Source organism: Onychostoma macrolepis, chromosome 01, assembly GCF_012432095.1.
Source record: "Onychostoma macrolepis isolate SWU-2019 chromosome 01, ASM1243209v1, whole genome shotgun sequence".
Lineage (NCBI taxonomy): Eukaryota > Metazoa > Chordata > Actinopteri > Cypriniformes > Cyprinidae > Onychostoma > Onychostoma macrolepis.
In genome coordinates, this window is record NC_081155.1 from 45,240,018 (window position 1) to 45,254,103 (window position 14,086).

General features: G+C 36.6%; 1 protein-coding gene across 14 annotated transcripts in view; it reads left to right on the forward strand.

Annotated features, from left to right (window-relative positions):
* The window catches only part of runx1 (RUNX family transcription factor 1), a 121,655-nt gene extending 108,016 nt beyond the window's left edge, over positions 1-13,639 (forward strand). For 12 of the 14 annotated variants that reach the window (XM_058761080.1, XM_058761153.1, XM_058761351.1 and 9 more), the window contains 4 exons: positions 483-587; positions 2,280-2,447; positions 9,299-9,424; positions 10,130-13,639. In XM_058761080.1, coding sequence (XP_058617063.1) covers positions 483-587; positions 2,280-2,447; positions 9,299-9,424; positions 10,130-10,644 — 914 coding nt within the window. In that variant the 3' untranslated portion in view covers positions 10,645-13,639. The remainder of the gene's footprint in view (positions 1-482; positions 588-2,279; positions 2,448-9,298; positions 9,425-10,129) is intronic. The other 2 variants (XM_058761503.1, XM_058761824.1) reach the window with 1 other exon arrangement.
* Positions 13,640-14,086: the final 447 nt, after the last annotated feature.

The window sequence follows — 14,086 nt, forward strand, 5'->3', positions numbered from 1 at the left end:
TTTATGATTTCAGTGCATGTGAAATCGGTCCGTCTTTGTGCCGCAGCTCCTCTCGATATCTCACTGCATTATTTCTGACTCTCTCTCTCTCTTCGAGATCGTCCATGTGTCCTCTGTTTATTTGGGGACGTGGTCACATGATGCGCTGTTTGGCCCGTGTCTCTGCTGTACTGTCTGAACTCTGTCTCTGTTTAAGGACACAACAAAGCCGACTTTAAATTCCCTTCTGTATCTGATCGTGGGGTTTTTATTGTGACACGAGCACTTATGATGACAGCCGTCCATCAGATAGATCGGCCATAATGTCTTCATCCAGAAATACACGCGCGCTCAATCTCGTCTCGCTTACTGTGTTGTACAGTCTCACACTCCTTTAAATATGTACATCTCACATGTAGCTACTAAAAAATATATCCTGTGAATACATGCTAAATATATTCTGCAAATGCTGAATTTCTGATCAGTTTGTCTGTGTTTTTCAGGCAAGAGTTTCACTCTCACCATCACTGTCTTCACAAACCCTCCTCAAGTGGCCACGTATCAGAGAGCCATAAAGATCACTGTGGACGGCCCCCGAGAACCACGGCGTGAGTGACCACACACGCAAATATAAATATATGAAATATATTTTAAAAATGTAATATCATATATATATATATATATATATATATATATATGTATGTGTATGTGTGTGTGTGTGTGTGTATATGTATATACAGTGTATAAATATTAAATAGTATATGTATATTCCCACACACACACACACACACACATAAACATACTCTTTTTGAGGCGATACATGTAATATATGTACTGCCAACTTGTGTTTTTATTATGTTCATTATCAGTGTCATTTGATCAGTGTAAAACAGTGAATTAAAGCTGTGGACGTGTTTTAGTTTGATGTGGTTTGGCTGTTGGTGGCCGGATGGGTTTCGTTTTGTCTCTTCTGTGATTTCAGTCAGTTTGACAAGTAACGGGTGAGATTTGAGTATGATTAGTATGTTGGTTCACAGGAATTTTTTTTATGCCACTTACAAGCCAGTACATAGTAGTGATGGTATCTGATGTAAATACTATGGTACTGAATGTTTTTTCCATATGTATTAGATGGTATTCAAGGTATGGTAAAAAAAAAAAAAACGTGTTAATTTTTTAGTGGAATGTTTTTATTTAAAATAATACTTTAAAAATTACAAATGAAAAAGGAAAAAAGACATGAATGATTTTAATATTGACAGTGAAAACAGTGAAAAATGTTATTGCATAATTTAAGTTTTGATAATAATAATTTATATATATTATATTACATTATTATTATTAGTAGTAGTAGTAGTAGTAGTAGTTCATTTTTCATTGTTTTATTAGTAATACAATTTGTAATTTAATAATTATAGCAATTACTGTAATAAAAAATTAATATGCATTAAATTTGGCAATATTATTATTATTATCATTATTAAGTGTATTTTTATTAAAGTACCAGGACTGACATTAATATTGAGTTATCTTTCCACAAATTATTTGTATTGGTATGTCTCTGAATCATATTGGTCAGATTAGTGTACTGTGTGTGTGTGTGTGTGTGTGTGTGTGTGTGTGTGTGTGTGTGTGTGTGTGTGTGTTTTAATAGCATGTCTTTATATGAGTGTGTATCACGCTGTGCTCTCGTGTTGGTGGCCGTGGCGGCTCTATTCCCCGTTGGTCCGTTATTCCGGTCGGGAATCTGTCGGACGGCGCCACCCCACATATTCTGGGTCTGTCTGGCGGGATGCGCTGGCCTCGTCTTCAAAGCGCTCAGACGCGCTCTCTGATTTCAGCAGGACTTCCTCTCCTCGCGTGCGCAGACGACTGCGCGGATGAGTGCGGCTGATGGTTTCACACAGCTGTGGCCGCGTCTTTTCCTCTTGCCTTTTTCTCTCATCGCCTGTGATCATTAATCCCACCGTGCTCTATGTGTGAGGTCAGAACGACACACACATGCATCAGACACCACAGCGCCCCCTACTGCAGCAATGACACGCTCAATCAGCATCATTAGTAGCATGTGAGATGTACAGAAGTGTGTGTGTGGTCAGATCATGGTGTGTGTGTGTGTGTGTGTGTGCGTGTGGTCAGATCATGGTGTGTTTGTGTGTGTGCGTTTAAGTGGCTTTGATTGTGTTAATGGACAGTCAGTAACTAAATCGTTCTCTCTCATCTTCGTTCTGTGTGCGTGTGTGTGTGTGTGTGTGTGTGTGTGTGTGTGTGTGTGCGTGTGTGTGTGTGTGTGTGTCCAGGCCACCGACAGAAGCCGGATGAAGCAGTAAAGCCAGGCGCGTTAGCTTTCTCTGAACAGTTGCGGCGAAGTGCCATGCGGTGCAGTCCACACCATGGCCCCGCCCCCAACCCCCGCCCCACCCTCAACACACCCCCCTTCAGCAGCCCCGCCCACAGCCAGATTTCCGGTGAGTTAGACGGCAAAAACTCTGTACCTCACGCACATTTACATCATAGAGCAACTCGATTCTGTTCAGTTCTATTCAATTCAATTATATTCCCTTCTATTCTGTCCTATTCTATTCTGTAATCTACTTTTCTACTGACGGCAGAGCTGATTGTTAATTGTACTCAATTCCATTCTATTCCATTCTGTTTTGTAGTTCTGTCCTGTTCTATTCTATATTCTACTCTTCTGCTGTGGGCAGAGCCGTTTGTTAGTTCCATTCCATTCTATTAAATTCTGTACTGCTGTTATGTCTGTCTTCTACTTTGTTCTGTTCTACTCTTCTAATGAGGGCAGACATGTTTGTCAATTCTATTCAGTTCTATTCGATTCCATTCTATTCCCTTCTGTTTTTTCTTATTCTGTTCTATATTCTACTCTTCTTCTGTGGGCAGACCTGTTTGTTAGTTCTGTTCAATTCCAATCTATTGTTTTTTTTGTTTTTTGTTTTTTCTGTCCTACTCTATTCTGTGTTCTACTCTTCTACTGAGGGCAGACTACTCTATTCTATTCTATTTTATTCTATTATATTGTAGAGGATTTTACTAAAGACCCATTAGAATCATTATTAAAGATACAGTCCAGTATTTTCTGTTTGATTGTGTTCTTCAGTTCCATTTATTTCTATTCCAGGGATTCCCAAACTTTTTTTTAATTTCCTGGGTAAGTTTTATTTATTTATTTATTATTTAAGAACATTTTATATACAGTAAGTGAGAATATAAATTAGAAATGAACATAAATCAAAAATAGAAAAAGAAAATAAATAGAAAATAGAAAACTTTCTATAGTTCCCTCACAAACCCCAGTTTGGGAAACCCAACTATTCTATTCTATTCTATTCTATACTATTCTATTCTATTCGTTTAATTTCATTTCATAGTCCTTCACCCTCATAATCCCTCTATAGATAATTCTAGGCATCACTGACCTCATTAGAGTCAGTAGTAAAATCATATTAATTGCTTTGCTGGAATAGGAACATTTCATAAAATCAATCAGAATTTCCTGCAAATGCTCAAGTTGTGCTTTTGCATTAGTGTGTAATAGTTCAGGGATAGTGAAAGGAAGTGTGTGTGTGTGTGTGTGGGTTGGTATTTGTGGTTTACGGGGAAATTTCTTTAATGACATGGGTATGACAGAGGTATTACAATTTGAAGGTGGTTTATGAGGACACTGCCTATGTCCCTGTAATTCAAAAAGCTTAAAAAACATACTAAATGGTGTGTTTTTGAAAATCTAAAAATGTAGAAAGCTTCCTGTAAGGTGTAGGGTTGGTGTAGGGCAATAGCACATACAGTTTGTACGGTATAAAAACCATTATGCCTATGGAGAGTCCCCGTAAACCACAAATACCAATGTACGTGTGTGTGTGTGTGTGTGTGTGTGTGTGTGTGTGCGTGTGTGTGTGCGGCACGTTGTTTTTGGTTCTGCTTGTTCCTGGCAGGTGACGGGGGGAAGTGGGGACACATCACACATCATCGGACGTTCAGACATAACAAATACAGTGAACAAGGCCTCCTTTGATTGGAGCTTAGACAAGCATGCCAGAGCGTGCCACCACACACACACACACACACACACACACACACACATGCAGTGGAAGGGAAAGTTTACAATCAGCAAAAGCCTCGTGGGGGCCACAAATGTGTCTTTGCTCTTTCATCGTTTCTTTTGTTTCATACTACAGAGAAGCCAGACTTAAACATTTGTACAGAAGCATGTTTGAATTACACATTTGCTTCCATTAAAGCAGTGCAGTGACATTTCACACAGTCTGAACACTGGAGCATTACAGCATACACATTATTCCTGCAGATTTATGCCATTCAGAAGTGTGATGCCTTGTGTGAAGCATATTCATTTATTAAATATTTTGGGTAATTTGATTATGCTTTCAGTTATGAATAAGCGGCATTCACACAGAATGAGTATTTTGCATTGAAAACAGCTAGATGGAGTGCAGCGTCTCTTCTGCTCACTAAGGCTGCGTTTTATTTGATCAAAAATACAGGAAAAATAGTAAATATTATTGTGATTTAAAACAGCTGTTTTCTATGTGAATATCTGTTAAACTGTAATTTATTTCTGTGATCAAAGCTGAATTTTCAGCATCATTACTCACATGATCTTCAGAAATCATTCTGATTTTCTGCTCAAGAAGCATTTCTGATTATTATCAATGTTGAAAACAGTTGTGCTGCACAATATTTTTGTGGAAACCGTGATGCAATTTATTTTTCAGGATTCAAAGATGAATAGAAAGTTCAAAAGAACGGCATTTATTTGAAACAGAAATCTTTTGTAACATTATAAATGTCTTTACTGTCACTTTGGATCAGTTTAATGCATCCTTGATTAATAAAAGCAATAATTCCTTTCAGTCTTTAGAACAGTAGTGTATATATTCAGAGCCGTCTTCTGAGAAATCGACTGATTACAGCTCTAAGTTTGGCCTCAGCAGCACTTCTGCTTTTCATGCGTTGTTTAAAACATTTCCCAATCTGTAAACACAGACCTCCCACTCCGAAATACTCAGATCCTCTCAGTTTCTCTTCCCCTTCATGGGTGCAGATGGGAGAAAGGTGTGTGTGAGAGAGAACGACAGAAAGACGAGCACCTTGCAAATGCGTAAAGAGGAGGAAGCAGAACGCAGAAAAGAGGAAGTGAGACGAGTTTGGCAGGAAGCAGGCTTGTGTGAAAATCCCTCATTCAAAGCGCAACCAAATCTAGCGCTGTTTGATTTTATTCATGGAAATAAGGCCATTAAATGAAACAAAATGATTTTAGTGCTGGTCTAGATGGTGGGCTGTTTACCAGTCTTCCTAAAGCACCAAAGTCTGCATTTAAAAGTCGTTTAAAAAATCATTTTACAGCTCTGCATGACAACTAGTGACTCATTGGAGACCGTTTTGATTTCCTAAGAAACGTCGGACGAGCTGATGATGGAGTGATGAAAGGCCTGCGCCGGGCCGGACTGCATGTTTCCTGCCTCGTGCTTCCCTCTGATCCGCCGGCCAGAAATAGCAGCGGGATTACGGCCAGCGGAAACCGTTATTAAGTCATTCAAGAGCTCTCTTTCTCTCTCCTTCTTTGCTACTTCTCTTTTCATACCATGAAAATCAGAAGCAGCTGTTCGCATGGGCCCGATGTGTCCGTGTTTGTTAGTGTGCTGGCGTGTTCGGACGAGATCTGCAGCGTGTAGATTTGAGGATGTGCATCTGCTTTTGTAGCTCTTATTTGTGGAGGTTTCAGGGTCGACCTAGAGTGTGCTTAGATTAGGAAAGTTTGGAAACTGTTTATATTTTTCTTATATTTTAGTTTATTTTTTAGTATTTTTATGTGCTTTTGTTTCTTTTCTTTTTTTCGGTTTTAGTTAAAATTTCTAATTTTAGTTACTGCTTATATGTGACCCTGGACCACAAAACCAGTCATAAGGGTCAATTTTTTGAAATTGAGATTTATGCATCATCTGAATAAATCAGCTTTCCATTGATGTATGGTTTATGATCGGACAATATTTGGCTGAGATACAACTATTTGAAAATCTGGAATCTGAGGGTGCAAAAAAATCTAAATATTGAGAAAAAATACCTGTTCAAGTTGTTCAAATGAAGTTCTTAGCAATGCATATTACTAATCAAAAATGAAGTTTTGATATATTTATGATAGGATATGATTATAATTTACAAAATATCTTCACGGAACATGATCTTTACTTAATATCCTAATGATTTTTGGCATAAAAGAAAAATGGATAATTTTGACCCATACAATGTATTGTTGGCTATTGCTACAAATATACCCGTGCGACTTATGACTGCTTTTGTGCTCCAGAGTCACATATATTTTTTATTATATTTTAATTAAATTCTTTTAGTATTTTTATGTTTTTTTATTAGTCTTATTAGTATATTTTTGTTAGCATTTTTAAATATAGCCTATGTAATTTTATTTTCATTTCAGTTTTAGCTGTAGTTTTTTTTTTTTTTTTCAGTTACGTTTCTAATTTTATTTTAGTTTAAGCTTTTATTCTTATATATATACATACATACATACACTGTGTGTGTGTGTGTGTGTGTCTGTCTGCCTGTGTGTGTGTGTGTGTGTGTGTGTCTGTCTGTGTGTTTAATACCAGTTTTAGCATTAAGAAATATTTTTGTGAATTGAAATAAAGCTAATGTATATCAGCTTTATTTCAATTAACAAATATGTTTTTAAAACTATCTATTTGGAAACATTTGGTGTAACGGCCACTGCTGTATTTGTATTTATTTATTTTTTGGTCTCAATGTGACATTAACAAACTCACAGCCAAACTTCTTGAATGTCCTCACCTCAGATGCTTTGATTTTTTCCAAGTAGTTTTCCAAAATTAGATGGATCGGAGTGAATGGAACTGGCTGAACGGGTTTTTGGAAGCTGGAAAGTCTGCTGTCTGATAACTGAGACTTTGATCATTCCCACAAATCGAACCTCAGAGGATCGCAATGAATTCTTCTCAGGAAAATGATTTCAAAACCACTTCTAAAAGATGTGTTTCCTGTGTCTGGGAAAGGAGCACTTTCCCAAGTCGACTCTTCTCACTTCCCACCTAGAAATTATTATTTTCTTAACCCGTACAGTATGCTGTTCATTTTTCCATGGATGACAGAAAGCGTTTAGTAGAGCTAAATGCATAATGCATCTTCAAAGAAACAAATTTAAATACATAATTAAGAGGCTAGGGAGATTTAAATATCAGTCTGTTTTCAGACAAACCTATTGTAAAACTGGATTATAGCGTAAATAGATTCATACGGACAGGTTCCTTTTATTTTAGTACTATTTATATATATACCTTTTATATTAGTTATTAATATATCATTTTTTTAAATATATATATTTTTTATATTTCCAGTTACCGTGTCATCTAATATTTTTATTTTATTATTATTTTTTTAGCTTTATTAATGTTTTGATGTATAATTTATTTTTATATTTTAAATTTTCATTTTAGTTTAAGTTTTAGTATTTTAATGTTTTATATATATTTATATGTATTAGTGCTGGGCAATGATTAATCGCATCCAAAATGAAAGTTTTGTTTATATAATATATGTGTGTGTATTGTGTATATTTATTATGTAACTATATATAAAGACACACACACATAGTATATATTTAGAAAATATTTACATGTATATATTTATATTCATATAATTTATATTATATATAAATATATTTAACATAACATATTTTTCGTAAATATATATAAATGCATGTGTGTGTATTTATATATACATAATAAATATACACAGCACACACACACATAGTATGTACACAAAAACTTGCTCAGCACTAATATATATTTATTTTTATAACTTTATATTTATTTAGTTTTAAATATTCATTTACTTTTAGTAATTTTAGTACTTCAACTTAAACCTAGTTTATTTCAGTTGTCAAGACAATATTTCCAATTTTTGTTTGTTTTAAAAAAAAAAGTTTTATTTTATTTGTATTTATTTTTGAAAGCTTTATATATGCTACAGTTAAGCTGTTTAAGCTTCATTTCGATTCTTTTATTTTTAGTAGTTTTAATATTAGTTAACAATAACAGCACTGATTTGTATGTAGCTTATATTTGGTGTGTATTTCCCCGTCTCCATTTGTAGTAGCTGTGTGTGTGTGTGTGTGTGTGTGTGTGTGTGTGTGTGTGTGTGAGCCCAGTAAAAAATGAGTCCCGCTCGTACCGGATGCCGAATCCGCCTCCAGCCACCCACCCAGCCATGTGTGACTCCTGCTCCAGATCACAAGCCCCGAGCCTGGGGAGGGAGGCAGGAAAAGAGGGAGTTTCTGGGGGGCCTGGCAGCGGGCCGCGCTCTGGCTGCACTTGAAACGGGCCGCACACTCTCTGGCCGCTGTGCATAATTTGCTTCCTCTCTGATGGCTCTCCCTCCCCTTCTGTCTGGAAGTCTGCAGGCGATCGGCGAGCGTTTATTAGACCGAGGGGAGAGAGAGAGAGAGAGACTCATTCTGAGAGAATGTCTTCTCCTCCTCCTGCTCCTCTCACTCCATTATTCAGTGTCCTCGTGTTTGTCTTTATTAGAGATCCTTTTTTAATACTCCACTGATGTTGATTGGTATGTACCCTGCCATTCAAAAGCTTTTTAAAGAAATTAATACTTTTATTCTGCAAGGATGCATTAACTTGATCAAAAGTTACAGTGAAGACATTCATTATGTTACAAAAGATTTCTATTTCAAATAAACATTGTTCTTTTGAACATTCTATTCATCTGTGAATCCTGAAAAATAAATTGCATCACGGTTTCCACAAAAATATTGGGCAGCACAAGTGTTTTCAACATTGATAATAATCAGAAATGTTTCTTGAGCAGCAAATCAGCATATTAGAATGATTTCTGAAGATCATGTGACACTGAAGACTGGAGTAATGATGCTGAAAATTCAGCTTTGATCACAGAAATAAATTATTTTGTAACATACATTCTTGTAGAAAACAGCTATTTTACTGTATTTTTGATCAAATAAATGCAGCCTTGGTGAGCAGAAGGGACTTTTGAACAATAGCGTAAATACCATAGTGCACTGTTTTTAAGGGATGTGAACATGTGAGTTTACTGGACGGAAAAACTGTAATGCATAAAACGTACGTGTGTGTGTGTGTGTGTGTGTGTGTGTGTGTGTATCTGTGTTCTCAGTAGCCATTAATAACATTTCTGTATTTTTGAGAGTGTATTTCTTGGATTTGCTAGTGAAATGGAACGGTCATAAAGTAATTTACTGAATATGAATGTTTGTTTTCAGATTCTAGGCAGATGCAGACGTCTCCGTCCTGGTCGTATGAGCAGTCGTACCCTTACCTGGGTCCCATCTCCACCCCAGCGGTTCACCCCACCACACCCATCTCCCCCAGCCGCAGCGCTATTCACTGTGAGTTCCACCGTGCTGCAGGGACACTTATTTGGTACTTTTTGTGAAGGGTTTGATAAATCGAAATAATACTTAAAAATATATATATATTTTTTTTTTTTCTTGTACTCCAATGATTGTGTTTTATTTCTGCTTTTGATATTAAATAAGTATTTAAATAATTAAATAAATATTGCTTCAGTTATCAAACTCTTAATAAAATTAAGTGTCTGATTAATAAATTAATAAATTATTAATATTAGAAAACAACATTATTTGATCTCTAATTAGTATTCCATTCAGGTAGCTGATATAAACATGCAAAAGAACAGTATATGCCATAAATTAACATAATTAATAATTACATAACTAAATCAAAGGTTCACCATTAGATTAAATTTCCTTAAATTTCCATTCGACCAAAATTTACAACCGTGTTATTTTAGTATTGTTTATATACTATAATAGTTTTGTATATATATATGACAAAAAGACAGTGTCTCAAACTGAGCTCCAAAATCTACAGCCGAAACTCAGAGATCTCAATATGAACATTTCTCATTCATTTTCAGCTCTGAAATCTTACTAAATGACGACTACTGACTCATTTGGGCCTGTCTTTAAAGGGATAGTTCAGGGATAGTGTTTTCTAATAACTAACACTTTAACTGTCCAAAGGAGTTTTTTTTAACTATATAACCAATCGAGTGTTTTGTGTTCCTGCAGGTCCAGATCTGACGGCATTCACTGACCCTCGCGTGGGTCTGGAGCGTTCCTTCCCGTCGCTGCCCTCGCTCCCAGACGGCCGTTTCTCGGACCCGCGCGTGCCGTACCCCACCGGAGCGTTCACATACACACCCACGCCCGTCACCAGTGCCATCGGCATCGGCATGTCGGCCATGAGCAGCCCGGCGGGCCGCTATCACACGTACTTACCCCCGGCGTACCCCGCGGGCTCATCGCAGGCTCAGGCCGGCCCCTTCCAGCCCGGCTCGTCCCCGTATCACCTGTACTACAGCAGCGCCGCCGGATCCTACCAGTTCTCCATGATGCCGGCCGGAGGAGGGGGAGGAGAGCGCTCGCCCCCGCGCATCTTACCGCCCTGCACCAACGCCTCCACAGGCTCCGCCCTCCTGCACCCCTCGCTGCCCAATCAGAGCGAGGTGCTGGTGGAGGCTGAGGGAAGCCACAGCAGTTCACCAACCAGCCTGTCGGTGGAAGCCGTCTGGAGGCCGTATTGATGCTTGCTTGACCAATAGGAGGAGGCAGGGCCGGATTTACACATAGGCAGTCTAGGCACGGGCCTATCCTTGCTTGTCCAGGGGGGTCCAAACACAGTGAAGAGATATATGATATTTTTGTTATACGATGGGCTATCTACAACAGTAAAAGAACCTAAACCCCAGACGACGAATGTGACCCTGGACCACAAAACCAGTCATAACGGTCAATTTTGTGAAATTGAGATTTATGCATCATCATAAAAACGCTTTCCATTGATGTATGGTTTGTTAGGATCGGACAATATTTGTCTGAGATACAACTATTTGAAAATCTGGAATCTGAGGGAGCAAAAAAATCTAAATATTGAGAAAATCACCTTTAAAGTTGTCCAAATTAAGTACTAATCAGACTAATAAAAAATGAAGTTTTGATATATTTACGGTAGGAAATAAAAGAAAAATCAATAATTTTGACCCATAATATGCACAAATATACCTGTGCTACTTATGACTGCTTTTGTGCTCCAGGGTCACATATAATATTTTTGTTATACTATGGTTTATCTACAACAGTAAAAGAACCAAAACCCCAGAAGACATTGAGCAAATAAATAACAAACAATAGGATAAAAATGACAAACTATTTCCATGTTTTCCACCTTTTTTATCTACGGAAATCACGCTGTCGCAGTACAGACACACACTCGTGCTCACATGCAGATACATGTACAGAAACTTGTCGTCAGCGATGCCCCGTGAATTTAGGAATAGTTTAGCAGCTGAAAAGCTACATGACATTTCTCAGTAGCAAGGTTCTTGAAGCAGTTCAACTTACAGATTCACTGTTATTAAACGTTGCTGCTGAACACTGCTGAGAGACGCACAGATGCAGGTTTTTACACACGCTTAATCTCTCTCTCTCTCTCTTTAATAACTGCATTAGACTGCATATCAATGGCTCAAGCCTCTGTTATTAGCTCTAACATTACATTTTGGAAAGGTTTGGGATGAGATGTGTAAGAAATGAATTCAACACGCACGAGATTTCACGCACGACGAAAACATGACAAACGTCTTGAAATAATATTAATTAATATTAATAGGCAAGGGGGGCCCAAAAATTAGTTTTGCCTATGTCACGATAAGAGGTAAATCCGGCCCTGGGAGGAGGGCAGCTGAACGAGGTGGATTCTGATTGGACTTGACGGACGGACTTTTGTTTTTCACAGCGCAGCATGAGACTCGTTTGTTTTTTAAAGTTGTGGATAGTTTGTATTGTTATTATTAATATTATTGTTATTGTTATTATTATTATTACTGTTGTTTGTCTCGTCATCACTGTACAACTTTGTTCATCAGTGCCAGATATGTTTAATGTCAAAAAAAACCTCAAGGCCTCAAGGAAACAGACTCTACGCAAGTACTCAAACACGTAGCCGTCATGACGCAAGAAAATTAACACAATTTTGGTGTTAATAAATGCATGGTAGGATAACAGTCCCACCAAACAAAAATAAAATATATTTGCAACTATCTAGACTTTGCATAAATATGGTATAATAAAATAAAATATTAATATTATATTAATTTTTATTGTACTCTAATGATTGTTTTATTTCTGCTTTTGATAGTCTGAGAATAATTAAATATTTAAATAAATTTTGCTTCAATTATCAGACACTTCATAAAATAATTAATATCAAAAAAGGCAACAGTTGCAAATTATCATTGCATAAATATAATGCTATATGCCATAAATTAAAATAATTAATAAAATATGCATAATGCATTTTATGTTTTGTTTGTTGTAGTTTAATGATTGCTTATTTAATTTCTGTTTTTTTTTTTACCATTTTAATATTTAAATAATCAAATGTTGCTTCAGTTATCAGGTACTTAAAAATAATTAATATCAGAAAACAATATCAGTTGATTTCTACTTAGTATTTCATTCAGGTGACTGATATAAACATGCAAACAGCTTTACATAAATGCAATGCTATATGCTGTAAATAAAATGCATTATCAATCTTTTATTAATTATTTTATTTTTATTGTGGTCTGGTTGTTGTTACTGCTTTTTGACAATGATGATATAATATTTAAATAATAAATATTGATTTAGTTGTCAGACAGTTAATAAAAAATAATAAATATCAGTTGAACTCCATTCAGGTAACTGATGCAAAATACCTTTGCAAAATATGCTATATGCAAAAATATATATTTTTAAAAATCACAATGCATTTTGTAGTCTAATGATTATTCATTGTTCTTTTTGATAATAAGAAATAAATATTCAAACATTTTTAAATAAGACATGAAATATCAATAAAATGACAAAACAATATGAATTGATCTCTATTTAGTATTCCATTCAGAATATGATATAAACATATCAGTTCTCTCCTGTAGTTGACCATAGAAGAAGATGACTTACTCTAATGTCCTTCTACAACATCGTGCATTGCATTTGGACACATTTCTGAATGTAATGATGCATGAAATCGATCTTGTGTAGAGTCTGTTTCAGGTCTAATACTTTTAAACTGATCCGCAATGAAGAATCCAAATGCGATCCGTTCACGATTGAATGGCGTGAATGGGTCGACAGATGCTGGTTCCTGCAGTGGAGGTGAAGAAAGCGAAGCCTCTGCCGGCGGCGACTCGCTCTTAAGAGCTTCAGCAGACTTCTGACTCTTTACATTTCCAGGTTTACGAGACTTCGCCCCGGTCACTGCCTTTCACGCTCGTTCTCTCCGCTAGATTCACAGCGAATTCAAGCTTTCCGACTGATGCGCTCATGTCACGGTTTGCTGGATGGAGAATCATGGACCTGATTTTTGTGTAAATAGATTGTAAAAGACTCACACACTCGACACGGTTCTCAACCTCCACAATTGTGAAACGAGCAAAACCTTTTGAAATGCAGCTTCATTCTTTTCCTTTTGTCCTTTTTTGACATTACTTTGGAGAATATAACACTTTGTTGTGAAGAAACTGCTTATTTCTATATCATGTGCTGTGTTTCTTTCTTATTAGTGGTGTGTTCAGCGTTTGCAATAATCTACCCTGATGGTATCATTATTACATTCACAAAACATGGACCCCACACGCTCTAAAGTACATGTATATAATCCAGTTACCATAGTACCTGGTCCAAAAAATGTTAAAACCATAGTACTTTTTTCATGTCTAAAGAGAGTGATTTGCTACTGAAGCACTCAAAACTATTGTTTGAAGGCCAACATGAAATCAAAACTGGCTCAAATTGTACACACCTTGAGCGACTGAGCGATGCACATTATCCTTTGGAGTTTTGACCACGCAATCAAGATTTTTATTTGTCACATACACAGTAAAACCTGGTCAGCGGCTTCGATTGTGCATGAAGTATACAAACAGGTAAAAATCTTAACATAAGAAACAAAGAAAAGTAATAATAACAGCAAAATACAGC